The sequence below is a fragment of the Salvelinus alpinus genome, chromosome 7 (genome assembly GCF_045679555.1).
Source record: "Salvelinus alpinus chromosome 7, SLU_Salpinus.1, whole genome shotgun sequence".
Lineage (NCBI taxonomy): Eukaryota > Metazoa > Chordata > Actinopteri > Salmoniformes > Salmonidae > Salvelinus > Salvelinus alpinus.
In genome coordinates, this window is record NC_092092.1 from 86,869,370 (window position 1) to 86,885,445 (window position 16,076).

General features: G+C 40.8%; 1 protein-coding gene across 1 annotated transcript in view; it reads right to left on the reverse strand.

The window, feature by feature from the left end:
• Nucleotides 1-13,919, reverse strand: part of LOC139581806 (dolichyl-diphosphooligosaccharide--protein glycosyltransferase subunit MAGT1-like) — a 17,363-nt gene extending 3,444 nt beyond the window's left edge. The window contains exons 1-8 of the mRNA XM_071411988.1: nt 13,761-13,919; nt 12,718-12,887; nt 7,882-7,999; nt 5,529-5,669; nt 2,464-2,604; nt 2,296-2,385; nt 1,167-1,230; nt 997-1,071 (exon numbers count right to left, since the gene is read on the reverse strand). Coding sequence (XP_071268089.1) covers nt 997-1,071; nt 1,167-1,230; nt 2,296-2,385; nt 2,464-2,604; nt 5,529-5,669; nt 7,882-7,999; nt 12,718-12,887; nt 13,761-13,850 — 889 coding nt within the window. The 5' untranslated portion in view covers nt 13,851-13,919. The remainder of the gene's footprint in view (nt 1-996; nt 1,072-1,166; nt 1,231-2,295; nt 2,386-2,463; nt 2,605-5,528; nt 5,670-7,881; nt 8,000-12,717; nt 12,888-13,760) is intronic.
• Between the last annotated feature and the right edge of the window lie 2,157 nt (nt 13,920-16,076).

The window sequence follows — 16,076 nt, forward strand, 5'->3', positions numbered from 1 at the left end:
AATGTTTGAAGGGGTACAGGGCTGGAGGTGGAATGTGTGAAGGGGTACAGGGCTGGAGGTGGAATGTTTGAAGGGGTACAGGGCTGGAGGTGGAATGTGTGAAGGGGTACAGGGCTGGAGGTGGAATGTGTGAAGGGGTACAGGGCTGGAGGTGGAATGTGTGAAGGGGTACAGGGCTGGAGGTTGAATGTGTGAAGGGGTACAGGGCTGGAGGTTGAATGTTTGAAGGGGTACAGGGCTGGAGGTGGAATGTGTGAAGGGGTACGGGGCTGGAGGTGGAATGTGTGAAGGGGTACAGGGCTGGAGGTGGAATGTGTGAAGGGGTACAGGGCTGGAGGTTGAATGTTTGAAGGGGTACAGGGCTGGAGGTGGAATGTGTGAAGGGGTACAGGGCTGGAGGTGGAATGTTTGAAGGGGTACGGGGCTGGAGGTGGAATGTGTGAAGGGGTACAGGGCTGGAGGTGGAATGTTTGAAGGGGTACGGCTGGAGGTTGAATGTTTAAAGGGGTACAGGGCTATAAAACGTTTGGGAACCACTGGCCTAGACGCTTCCACTTCACAATAACAGCACTTACAGTTGACCGGGGCAGCTCTAGCAGGGCAGAAATTTGACGAACTGACTTGTTGGAAAGGTGGCATCCAATGATGGTGCCACGCTGAAAGTCACTGAGCTCTTCAGTAAGGCCATTCTACTGCCAATGTTTGTCTGTGGGGATTGCATGAATGTGCTCGATTTTATACACCTGTCAGTAACGGGTGTGGCTGAAATAGTCGAATCCACTCATTTGAAAGGGTGTCCACATACTTTTGGTGATGTAGTGTGTTTCCCATGCCAATTAAGCACTTTGAATTCAATTGAAAGGGAGAGAGAGAAATATGGATAGAGACAGAGAGAGAGAGAGAAATATAGACAGCGATCGAGAGAGAGCGAGAGAGAGGAGAGACAGAGAGATAGAGGAGAGAGAGAGTGAGAGAGAGAGAGATCTAGATACATACTTTTCCTCTTGCCAATGTCCATATCTGACGTGGCAGCCTCGTGCAACAGCACCATCCCCATGGTAACAGCAGAGTCTGGGACAGGAGGTTAAGGGTCACAGAGAGAAGCTGTAGCCAATGAGAGGCTCTCATACAGGGTTAGAGGTCAGACTGAGGTGTGTAAAGGATACTGAAGAGCAGCACGATGTGAGTTTCTGCTACAAACTGGGCCTGACTGCTGCCGTGGATGTAACTCTGAAACAATACACACACAGTTATGAACACACACACACGCACTGATGAACACACACAGTTAACACCGAGTTAAAACACACACACACACACACACACACAGTTATTAACCTCTCTTGGGTAGGAGGCAGTATTTTGACGCCCAGCTGAAAAGCGTGCCCAAAGTAAACTGCCTGTTACTCAGGCCCAGAAGATAGGATATGCATATAATTGGTAGATTTGGATAGAAAACACTCTAAAGTTTCTAAAACTGTTAAAGTAATGTCTGTGAGTATAACAGAACTGATATGGCAGGTGAAAACCCGAGGACAAACCATCCCAAAAAATATAAAATTTCAGCCTACCACTGTTTCCAAAGCTTTCATGTTTATTATGAGGCGAAGTCCTCCCAGATTGCAGTTCCTAGGACTTCCACTAAATGTCAACAGTCTTTAGAAAGAGCTTCAGGCTATTTTTGGGAAAAATGACCCAGAAAATGTAGTTTTTCTAAGTGGCTCCCATTTTGGCTGTAGTGTTTCCATGCCCTTGGGGGAAAGCGCGTTCTTTGTTATTTATCTCCGGTAATGAACATACTGTTCTCCGTCTTAAATTGTATTGTTTATTTACGTATTAGGGTACCTGAGGTTTGATTCTAAACATTCGTATTAGGGTACCTGAGGTTTGATTCTAAACGTTGTTTGACTTGTTTGGATAAGTTTATTGGTAACATTTGGGATTCATTTTGTAGGAGGGAAACTGGTGGATTATTGACTGAAGCGCGCCAGCTGAACTGAGTTTTTATGGATATAAAGAAGGACGCTACCGTCCCACCCGTAAGAAGTGAATAACTGTGTGTGTGTGTGTGTGTGTGTGTGTGTGTGTGTGTGTGTGTGTTAACTAATTTTTACAATGAGTATTTCTGTATTTGAATTTGGCGCCCAGCAGTTTCACTGGCTGTTGAAGAGGTGGGACGCTAACGTCTCACGTACCCAAGAGAGGTTAAGAGATATGTATAGAGAGAGAGAGAGGGACGTACCACTTGTCCAGTGGTGGGGTTATGTTAAGAGATATCTAGAGAGAGGGACGTACCACTTGTCCAGTGGTGGGGTTCTTGTGGGCGTAGGGAGGTCCTCTAATGTGGTTCCACATCTGACCTGAAGTCATGATCAGGCAGAAACACTAGAGAGAACAATGACTCAACACTTATTCATCCATAACTTTGATAGTCAGCTACATAATGAACCAGTGTGTTCCTACCAGAGCAGAGAAGGCCCAGACGTTCTTGTTGTAGAGGAACTCCAGGTTGTTCCTGCGGAGGTAAGCCAGTCCTCCAATCACTGCCAGCAGGAATCCCAGCATCAACGGCCCCGCATAGTTAGGAGGACGAATCACACGGATCTACAGAGAGAGACACACATACAGATTGACACACATACAGATTTTACTGCCTTACCTCCCTAATCTTACTACATTTGCACACACTGTATATAGATTTTTCTTGTTCTCAACTGGCCTACCTGGTTAAATAAAGGGTTAGGGTTATATATATAATATATAAATACCTGGTTAAATAAAGGGTTAGGGTTATATATATAATATATAAATACCTGGTTAAATAAAGGGTTAGGGTTATATATATAATATATAAATACCTGGTTAAATAAAGGGTTAGGGTTATATATATAAATACCTGGTTAAATAAAGGGTTAGGGTTATATATATATAAATACCTGGTTAAATAAAGGGTTAGGGTTATATATATAATATATAAATACCTGGTTAAATAAAGGGTTAGGGTTATATATATAAATACCTGGTTAAATTTAGGGTTATATATATAAATACCTGGTTAAATAAAGGGTTAGGGTTATATACAGTGGGGAGAACAAGTATTTGATACACTGCCGATTTTGCCGATTTTCCTACTTACAAAGCATGTAGAGGTCTGTAATTTTTATCATAGGTACACTTCAACTGTGAGAGACGGAATCTAAAACAAAAATCCAGAAATCACATTGTATGATTTTTAAGTAATTAATTAGCATATTATTGCATGACATAAGTATTTGATACATCAGAAAAGCAGAACTTAATATTTGGTACAGAATCCTTTGTTTGCAATTACAGAGATCATACGTTTCCTGTAGTTCTTGACCAGGTTTGCACACACTGCAGCAGGGATTTTGGCCCACTCCTCCATACAGACCTTCTCCAGATCCTTCAGGTTTCGGGGCTGTCGCTGGGCAATACGGACTTTCAGCTCCCTCCAAAGATTTTCTATTGGGTTCAGGTCTGGAGACTGGCTAGGCCACTCCAGGACCTTGAGATACTTCTTACGGAGCCACTCCTTAGTTGCCCTGGCTGTGTGTTTCGGGTCGTTGTCATGCTGGAAGACCCAGCCACGACCCATCATCAATGCTCTTACTGAGGGAAGGAGGTTGTTGGCCAAGATCTCGCAATACATGGCCCCATCCATCCTCCCCTCAATACGGTGCAGTCGTCCTGTCCCCTTTGCAGAAAAGCATCCCCAAAGAATGATGTTTCCACCTCCATGCTTCACGGTTGGGATGGTGTTCTTGGGGTTGTACTCATCCTTCTTCTTCCTCCAAACACGGCGAGTGGAGTTTAGACCAAAAAGCTCTATTTTTGAATCATCAGACCACATGACCTTCTCCCATTCCTCCTCTGGATCATCCAGATGGTCATTGGCAAACTTCAGACGGGCCTGGACATGCGCCTGCTTGAGCAGGGGGACCTTGTGTGCGCTGCAGGATTTTAATCCATGACGGCGTAGTGTGTTACTAATGGTTTTCTTTGAGACTGTGGTCCCAGCTCTCTTCAGGTCATTGACCAGGTCCTGCCGTGTAGTTCTGGGCTGATCCCTCACCTTCCTCATGATCATTGATGCCCCACGAGGTGAGATCTTGCATGGAGCCCCAGACCGAGGGTGATTGACCATCATCTTGAACTTCTTCTATTTTCTTCTATTTTCTAATAATTGCGCCAACAGTTGTTGCCTTCTCACCAAGCTGCTTGCCTATTGTCCTGTAGCCCATCCCAGCCTTGTGCAGGTCTACAATTTTATCCCTGATGTCCTTACACAGCTCTCTGGTCTTGGCCATTGTGGAGAGGTTGGAGTCTGTTTGATTGAGTGTGGACAGGTGTCTTTTATACAGGTAACGAGTTCAAACAGGTGCAGTTAATACAGGTAATGAGTGGAGAACAGGAGGGCTTCTTAAAGAAAAACTAACAGGTCTGTGAGAGCCGGAATTCTTACTGGTTGGTAGGTGATCAAATACTTATGTCATGCAATAAAATGCAAATGAATTACTTAAAAATCATACAATGTGATTTTCTGGATTTTTGTTTTAGATTCCGTCTCTCACAGTTGAAGTGTACCTATGATAAAAATTACAGACCTCTACATGCTTTGTAAGTAGGAAAACCTGCAAAATCGGCAGTGTATCAAATACTTGTTCTCCCCACTGTATATAAATACCTGGTTAAATAAAGGGTTAGGGTTATATATATAATATATAAATACCTGGTTAAATAAAGGGTTAGGGTTATATATATAATATATAAATACCTGGTTAAATAAAGGGTTAGGGTTATATATATAATATATAAATACCTGGTTAAATAAAGGGTTAGGGTTATCTATATAATATATAAATACCTGGTTAAATAAAGGTTTAGGGTTATATATATAATATATAAATACCTGGTTAAATAAAGGGTTAGGGTTATATATATATAAATACCTGGTTAAATAAAGGGTTAGGGTTATATATATATAAATACCTGGTTAAATAAAGGGTTAGGGTTATATATATAAATACCTGGTTAAATAAAGGGTTAGGGTTATATATATATAATATATAAATACCTGGTTAAATAAAGGGTTATATATAATATATAAATACCTGGTTAAATAAAGGGTTAGGGTTATATATAAAATATATAAATACCTGGTTAAATAAAGGGTTAGGGTTATATATATAATATATAAATACCTGGTTAAAAAAGGGTTAGGGTTATATATATAATATATAAATACCTGGTTAAATAAAGGTTTAGGGTTATATATATATAAATACCTGGTTAAATAAAGGTTTAGGGTTATATATATAAATACCTGGTGAAATAAAATCAAATAATACACACAGTCAACCTGATCACCCACATCTATTCAGATAAACACAGACTAATACATTACGCAGATACCTAGTGTGAGAGTTGAAAGGTAAAGAGGTGAGAGGTCAGGAGGTGTTACCTGTACTCAGTGAAAGGTGAAGAGGTGAGAGGTCAGGAGGTGTTACCTGTACGTCAGTGCGGTCCCCGACCCAGCGGGCCAGCTGTTCTGCAGCGAAGCCTCTGACCTGTAGCTCATAGGAGTCGGACTTCTTAGGCTTCCCTTTAGCAGGGAAATGGATGAAGGAGGGAGCCGAGTTCATATTCAACTGGGGAGACAAATAAAAGATATATAACTACTACTATATACACAAATAACATATATAACTACTACTATATACACAAATAAAAGATATATAACTACTGCTATATACACAAATAAAAGATATAACTACTACTATATACACAAATAAAAGATATATAACTACTACTATATACACAAATAACATAACTACTACTATATTCACAAATAACAGATTACTACTATATACACAAATAACAGATATAACTACTACAATATACACAAATCACACAGATACAAAACTACTTATAAAAAATAAAATTCTTATTTTCCACCATAATTTGCAAATAAATTCATAAAAAATCCTACAATGTGATTTTTTTTCTCCTCATTTTGTCTGTCATAGTTGAAGTGTACCTATGATGAAAATTACAGGCCTCTCTCATCTTTTTAAGTGGGAGAACTTGCACAATTGGTGGCTGACTAAATACTTTTTTGCCCCACTGTATATATATATATATACACACACACTCCTACTATATTCATATATACTACATATATACACTACTACCATATTCATATACACTACATATATAACTACTACTATATTCATACATACTACATATATAACTACTACTATATTCATATGTACTACATATACAACTACTACTATATTCATATACACTACATATATACACGACTACTATATTCATATACACTACATATATAACAACAACTATATTCATACATACTACAAATATAACTACTACTATATTCATATACACTACTACTATATTCATATATACTACATATACAACTACTACTATATTCATATACACTACATATATACACGACTACTATATTCATATACACTACATATATAACTACAACTATATTCATACATACTACAAATATAACTACTACTATATTCATACATACTACATATATAACTACTACTATATTCATATACACTACATATATAACTACAACTATATTCATATATACTACATATATAACTACTACTATATTCATATAAACTACATATATATTTACTACTATATTCATATACACTACATATATAACTACTACTACATTCATATACACTACATATATACACTACTTCCATATTCATATATACTACATATATACACACTACTACTATATTCATATACACTACATATTTAACTACTACTATATTCATATACACTACATATATAACTACTACTACATTCATATAAACTACATATATAACTACTACTATATTCATATATACTACATATATAATTACTACTATATTCATATAAACTACATATATAATTACTACTATATTCATATAAACTACATATATAATTACTACTATATTCATATACACTACATATATACACACTACTACTATATTCATATACACTACATATTTAACTACTACTACATTCATACACACTACTACTATATTCATATACACTACATATTCATATACACTACATATATGACTACTACTATATTCATATAAACTACATATATAACTACTACTACATTCATATATACTACATATAAAACTACTACTATATTCATATATACTACATATATAATTACTACTATATTCATATAAACTACATATATAATTACTACTATATTCATATAAACTACATATATAATTACTACTATATTCATATAAACTACATATATAATTACTATTATATTCATATACACTACATATATACACACTACTACTACATTCATATATACTACATATACACTACTACTATATTCATATACACTACATATATACACACTACTACTACATTCATATATACTACTACTATATTCATATACACTACATATATAACTACTACTACATTCATATATACTACATATATAACTACTACTATATTCATATACACTACTACTACATTCATATATACTACATATATAACTACTACTATATTCATATACACTACATATATAACTACTACTATATTCATATACACTACATATATAACTACTACTACATTCATATACACTACATATATAACTACTACTATATTCATATACACTACATATACATGACTACTATATTCATATACACTACATATATAAGTACTACTACAGTGTAGTTTCACGTAAAGAATGTGCGCTGTGGAGATCAGGCTGGTTTAACGATGCCAACCGTCTAATGGACAGCTTAAAGCCCGGTTCTAAATAACACGTGAAGTAAACGAAAAGAGACAGAAGAGTTATACCATCTGAAAGACGTCAGATCCTTCGTCAAAGTCGACGGTAGCGAAGAAGACCTTGTTGGTGAAGGCACTGGAGTAACGCCAGGAGTTAGCTAGGATCTGGAACTCCTCGTCAGCCTGTCTGTAGAGGGGGTGGACACACACAGCATGTCAATATTTGAGATACGCTTGATTTAGTGTGTCCAGAACAATGGAACTAATGGACTAGTCACAAAAGTCTGGCGTACCACAAAGGCATATTATGACATGTATTTACCCCATCCATGTGTTAAATTAACATGTGACCCCTTAATGGCAGACGCCACACAGTCTCTGTTACTGACTGGCAGACTAAACACAGTCTCTGTGACTGACTGGCAGACTACACACAGTCTCTGTGACTGACTGGCAGACTAAACAGTCTCTGTGACTGACTGGCAGACTACACACAGTCTCTGTTACTGACTGGCAGACTAAACACAGTCTCTGTGACTGACTGGCAGACTAAACAGTCTCTGTGACTGACTGGCAGACTACACACAGTCTCTGTGACTGACTGGCAGACTAAACAGTCTCTGTTACTGACTGGCAGACTAAACACAGTCTCTGTGACTGACTGGCAGACTAAACAGTCTCTGTGACTGACTGGCAGACTACACACAGTCTCTGTGACTGACTGGCAGACTAAACAGTCTCTGTGACTGACTGGCAGACTACACACAGTCTCTGTTACTGACTGGCAGACTAAACACAGTCTCTGTGACTGACTGGCAGACTAAACAGTCTCTGTGACTGACTGGCAGACTACACACAGTCTCTGTGACTGACTGGCAGACTAAACAGTCTCTGTGACTGACTGGCAGACTACACACAGTCTCTGTGACTGACTGGCAGACTAAACAGTCTCTGTGACTGACTGGCAGACTACACACTGTCTCTGTGACTGACTGGCAGACTAAAAAGTCTCCGTGACTGACTGGCAGACTCCACACTGTCTCTGTGACTGACTGGCAGACTCCACACTGTCTCTGTGACTGACTGGCAGACTAAACAGTCTCTGTGACTGACTGGCAGACTACACACAGTCTCTGTGACTGACTGGCAGACTAAACAGTCTCTGTTACTGACTGGCAGACTACACACAGTCTCTGTTACTGACTGGCAGACTAAACACAGTCTCTGTGACTGACTGGCAGACTACACACAGTCTCTGTTACTGACTGGCAGACTACACACAGTCTCTGTTACTGACTGGCAGACTACACACGGTCTCTGTTACTGACTGGCAGACTAAACAGTGTCTCTGTTACTGACTGGCAGACTAAACACAGTCTCTGTTACTGACTGGCAGACTAAACAGTCTCTGTTACTGACTGGCAGACTACACACAGTCTCTGTTACTGACTGGCAGACTAAACACAGTCTCTGTTACTGACTGGCAGACTAAACACAGTCTCTGTTACTGACTGGCAGACTAAACAGTCTCTGTTACTGACTGGCAGACTAAACAGTCTCTGTTACTGACTGGCAGACTAAACAGTCTCTGTTACTGACTGGCAGACTACACACTGTCTCTGTTACTGACTGGCAGACTAAACACAGTCTCTGTTACTGACTGGCAGACTCCACACAGTCTCTGTTACTGACTGGCGGACTAAACAGTGTCTCTGTTACTGACTGGCAGACTAAACACAGTCTCTGTGACTGACTGGCAGACTAAACAGTCTCTGTGACTGACTGGCAGACTAAACAGTCTCTGTGACTGACTGGCAGACTCCACACTGTCTCTGTGACTGACTGGCAGACTAAACAGTCTCTGTGACTGACTGGCAGACTACACACCGTCTCTGTTACTGACTGGCAGACTACACACAGTCTCTGTGACTGACTGGCAGACTAAACAGTCTCTATGACTGACTGGCAGACTAAACAGTCTCTGTGACTGACTGGCAGACTCCACACTGTCTCTGTGACTGACTGGCAGACTAAACACAGTCTCTGTGACTGACTGGCAGACTATACACAGTCTCTGTTACTGACTGGCAGACTAAACACAGTCTCTGTTACTGACTGGCAGACTAAACAGTGTCTCTGTTACTGACTGGCAGACTAAACACAGTCTCTGTTACTGACTGGCAGACTAAACACAGTCTCTGTTACTGACTGGCAGACTAAACAGTCTCTGTTACTGACTGGCAGACTACACACTGTCTCTGTTACTGACTGGCAGACTAAACACAGTCTCTGTTACTGACTGGCAGACTAAACACAGTCTCTGTTACTGACTGGCAGACTCCACACAGTCTCTGTTACTGACTGGCGGACTAAACACAGTCTCTGTTACTGACTGGCAGACTAAACAGTGTCTCTGTTACTGACTGGCAGACTAAACACAGTCTCTGTTACTGACTGGCAGACTAAACAGTCTCTGTTACTGACTGGCAGACTCCACACTGTCTCTGTTACTGACTGGCAGACTAAACAGTCTCTGTGACTGACTGGCAGACTAAACACAGTCTCTGTGACTGACTGGCAGACTAAACAGTCTCTGTGACTGACTGGCAGACTAAACAGTCTCTGTGACTGACTGGCAGACTAAACAGTCTCTGTGACTGACTGGCAGACTAAACAGTCTCTGTGACTGACTGGCAGACTACACACAGTCTCTGTGACTGACTGGCAGACTAAACAGTCTCTGTTACTGACTGGCAGACTACACACCGTCTCTGTTACTGACTGGCAGACTAAACACAGTCTCTGTGACTGACTGGCAGACTACACACAGTCTCTGTTACTGACTGGCAGACTACACACAGTCTCTGTTACTGACTGGCAGACTACACACTGTCTCTGTTACTGACTGGCAGACTAAACACAGTCTCTGTTACTGACTGGCAGACTAAACAGTCTATGTTACTGACTGGCAGACTACACACTGTCTCTGTTACTGACTGGCAGACTAAACACAGTCTCTGTTACTGACTGGCAGACTCCACACTGTCTCTGTGACTGACTGGCAGACTAAACAGTCTCTGTGACTGACTGGCAGACTAAACAGTGTCTCTGTTACTGACTGGCAGACTCCACACTGTCTCTGTGACTGACTGGCAGACTACACACAGTCTCTGTTACTGACTGGCAGACTAAACACAGTCTCTGTTACTGACTGGCGGACTAAACACAGTCTCTGTTACTGACTGGCAGACTAAACAGTGTCTCTGTTACTGACTGGCAGACTAAACAGTGTCTCTGTTACTGACTGGCAGACTAAACACAGTCTCTGTTACTGACTGGCAGACTAAACAGTCTCTGTTACTGACTGGCAGACTACACACTGTCTCTGTTACTGACTGGCAGACTAAACAGTCTCTGTTACTGACTGGCAGACTACACACTGTCTCTGTTACTGACTGGCAGACTAAACACAGTCTCTGTTACTGACTGGCAGACTAAACAGTCTCTGTTACTGACTGGCGGACTAAACACAGTCTCTGTTACTGACTGGCAGACTAAACAGTGTCTCTGTTACTGACTGGCAGACTAAACACAGTCTCTGTTACTGACTGGCAGACTAAACACAGTCTCTGTTACTGACTGGCAGACTACACACAGTCTCTGTTACTGACTGGCAGACTAAACACAGTCTCTGTTACTGACTGGCAGACTAGTCAGTAACAGTCTTTGTTACTGACTGGCAGACTAAACAGTCTCTGTGACTGACTGCCAGTCAGTAACAGAGACTGTGTTTAGTCTGCCAGTCAGTAACAGAGACAGTGTGTAGTCTGCCAGTCAGTAACAGAGACTGTGTTTAGTCTCTGTTACTGACTGGCAGACTAAACAGTGTCTCTGTTACTGACTGGCAGACTAAACACAGTCTCTGTTACTGACTGGCAGACTAAACAGTCTCTGTTACTGACTGGCAGACTACACACAGTCTCTGTTACTGACTGGCAGACTACACACTGTCTGTTACTGACTGGCAGACTACACACAGTCTCTGTTACTGACTGGCAGACTAAACAGTCTCTGTTACTGACTGGCAGACTAAACAGTCTCTGTGACTGACTGGCAGACTCCACACAGTCTCTGTTACTGACTGGCAGACTAAACAGTCTCTGTTACTGACTGGCAGACTCCACACTGTCTCTGTTACTGACTGGCAGACTAAACACAGTCTCTGTTACTGACTGGCAGACTAAACACAGTCTCTGTTACTGACTGGCAGACTAAACACAGTCTCTGTTACTGACTGGCAGACTAAACACAGTCTCTGTTACTGACTGGCAGACTAAACACAGTCTCTGTTACTGACTGGCAGACTAAACACAGTCTCTGTTACTGACTGGCAGACTAAAAACAGTCTCTGTTACTGACTGGCAGACTAAACCGTCTCTGTTACTGACTGGCAGACGGTTTGTTTGAATAAATACTTTTTTGGCTCCATAAAGTAATCCGACAATGTGTGCACTGCCATCTTGTCTATTTCAAGTCTTCTCTTATTGGTCGAGACAGGTGAGTATCATGACATGTGACACTTTGGGGTGGACACCCACCTGTCTCGATCAATGAGAGAAGACTCGAAATAGACAAGATGGCAGCCTACACATTGTCGGATTACTTTATGGAGCAAAAAAAGTATTTATTTTCCCAATTCAAATGAAACCCCTGCACTAGACACAGACATTTTATGAGACTCATGTTTGCATGTTTGAATCGAGGACAAATACACTAATCGCCAAGGTTTGTAGAAAATTCCCTCCACTACACCAAACTGTACCCACCCTGTAACTCCCAGTAATGGATACCAAACACCTTGGTTTAAATCACATTATCTGGTGTAACAATTTGTAGATAAGTTACTTGCAGACGCCACACTGTCTCTGTGGCTGCAGGGCAGTGAACATGATGACCACAGAGTAGTTCCTGGGAGAAGCCTTCACAAAGCGACGAAACTTCTCCCCGTTCATACGGATCACAGCTCTCTTCCCTGTCCAGTCCATAAGCTGACCCACCTTCTCAGACAGCAGGGTCTGGAGGAAGAGAGAAGAGGGGAAAGAGGTTAGGGGTTACAGGTTAGGGGTTAAGGTGTTATACCAGCCCACCTACTCAGACAGCAGGGTCTGGAGGGAGAGAGAACAGGGGAAAGAGGTTAGGGGTTACAGGTCAGGGGTTAAGGTGTTATACCAGCCCACCTACTCAGACAGCAGGGTCTGGAGGGAGAGAGAACAGGGGAAAGAGGTTAGGGGTTACAGGTCAGGGGTTAAGGTGTTATACCAGCCCACCTACTCAGACAGCAGGGTCTGGAGGGAGAGAGAACAGGGGAAAGAGGTTAGGGGTTACAGGTCAGGGGTTACGGTGTTATACCAGCCCACCTACTCAGACAGCAGGGTCTGGAGGAAGAGAGAAGAGGGGAAAGAGGTTAGGGGTTACAGGTTAGGGGTTAATGTGTTATACCAGCCCACCTACTCAGACAGCAGGGTCTGGAGGGAGAGAGAACAGGGTTTAAAGGTCAGGGTCTTACCAGCCCAGTCCATCAACTGGCCCGCCCTCTCAGAGAACAAGTCTCTAGTGTATCTACTTAGGTAGCGCCGAAAGAGGGCACCTTCTTCACCCGGAAGTGCTAACAACGTTTAGGAATGATGCGGATTATAGCTGCAGGAAAGTTCAAAGTCCTAGACCAAGTAGAACATAGCCACGGCAATATGTGACTTCTTAGTTATTACAATTAGCTAGATGTTTATATATATATGAAGCATTTTGACGATTCAAACAAGCTAGGTAACCGGTTCCTTCCTAAAAGTTCATGGCTAGCTAGCTAAACCTATCTCTCCTAGACCCATGAGCTAACGTTAGCCTGCTAGCTAGTGTAATGATTATGACACCGTGCGCTGAGAATAAAATACCTCCTTTTTCTTCTGTCCGGTTGAAGGGATTCCATAGAAACTCAACATCAACAACAACGAACAGAAAACTTTCAGATCCATTTTAATCATCTTTCACAGAGGCGCTATCCGACAATCGACTGACCACGGATTGAAGGATTCTCTGTAACATTCCGATTGGTCGATTTTCCGCCTCAAGAGCCAATGGCGTGATAGGGGCAGAGACTGTAAAGAAAGCGAGACACCCCACTCGCATTTTTTTCTGATTGGGGCGGGGCCACTATACATCTCCTTATTGTAATCCTTATTTTAGTATTTGATGAGGGTTGTTTACGTCAACCACCTGTATTAAATAGAGAGATGCTATGCTACTAGCCTCATATACATGAATATGCAAAGCCATCTCGAGACAACTTCGATATAAAGTGTTTTTTCTCAAAGTTGCCGGCATGTCACGTGTCCTACTTATATTAGTACACTCATAAAAACTTAAGCATTACAAACTTCTATTCGATCAAAAAAAATTCACGTGGCAAATAAGCCATTCATATTTTTGGTTGACCAAATTAAACACTTTTATAGCCTCCAAACAAAAACGCATTGCTTGGTGGAAGGTGTGGGGGCGGGGGGACGCCACCTGCTGGAGGGAAACAGATTTCACGCCAAGTTGGGCCTCTCTTCCTCTTCCTCTCTGCTATAGTGAAGGAACCGTGAGCTCGTGAGGGAAAGCATGCTCACAGGACAGAGGAACTTTGACAATGAATTTCAATGGTAAACGGCCTGAGTAAACTATCTTATTTATCCACCATCTTTGAAAAGGAGTCTTGGGTGTATGAAGTAAGATTTGGGGTGTATTCAATATGAGTACTGTTTTTAAACGTTTCAAATAGTTCACTCTGAAACGTTGAAAACAAAGAGTTGAGACAAGTTAAATGAACAGCAAACAAAAGAGGGTTTAAGGAGAAGACACAGGTCATCACGTTTTATAACATCACATGTCCAGTTCTTCTAGATCCATTACACTTTGAAAAGAGTCAATGAATTAACATCAGAATGTGGTATTGGCATTGGTGTGTCATTGTGTAATAAATCGATCCATCTTTATTCAAATAGAGGACAATCTAAATTAGTTATCGCCGTTGCGGTAATGACCAGAATACAAATACTTTCCTATTTTGATTCTCAGACTTTTCTTGAAGAGATATAATATCAGATCCTCTTTCATGTCATATCCTGTTCCACTGTCACTTCCTTTTTTTACGCTGTCACTTCCTGTTCTACAACAGGTGTCAAACTCATAACACGGAGGGCCGAGTGTGTGCGGGTTTTCGCTCCTCCCTTGTATTTGATTGATGAAATAAGGTCACTAATTAGTAAGGAACTCACCACAAATGGTTGTCTAGTGCATAATTGAAAGATGTGAAACCATGCTGACACCAGGCCCTTTCGAGGAAACAGTTTGGCACCCTTGCTCTACACTGACTTCACCGTTATTGTGTGACGCGATGTCTAAAATGTTGTAAAACACCATAATTGGTCATGTTGTTCAGTGTGATGGTAATGAGGCGATACTGTGAGACAACTGTTGTGTAGAACCATACAGAGTACTTAGTGCTATGTACATTTATATAGCTTTATTTATCGGACCCGATATGTACATAACATTTATATAGCTTTATTTATCGGACCCGATATGTACATAACATTTATATAGCTTTATTTATCGGACCCGATATGTACATAACATTTATATAGCTTTATTTATCGGACCCGATATGTACATAACATTTATATAGCTTTATTTATCGGACCCGATATGTACATAACATTTATATAGCTTTATTTATCGGACCCGATATGTACATAACATGTATATAGCTTTCATTTTTTTCATTAAATATTTTCAAATTCTCAACGTTGTGTAATCCGTAACAGAATATCAAAACTCTGGGTGTCAGACAAGACAAAACTCTGCAAAACAGTGAAATCCAGACATTAAATGTAAAATATATATATATATAAAATGTGAAAGCTGAAAACAAAGTATTTTAGTGTCTGCTTAATATACTGTATGTAAAATATGAATACATTTTTTTTTAAATCACACAAATCTATCCGAGAAACAAAAATGCCTGAAGTTATAAAATCCCTCATACATTTCCCTTATCACCTAGCCATCAGACCATCAGACCAACAGACCATTCACCTCATCAGACCGTTCATACATTTCCCTTACCACCTCATCAGACCATTCATATCAAGTCAAATCAAATCAAATGTATTTATATAGTCCTTCTTACATCAGCTAATGTCACAAAGTGCTGTACAGAAACCCAG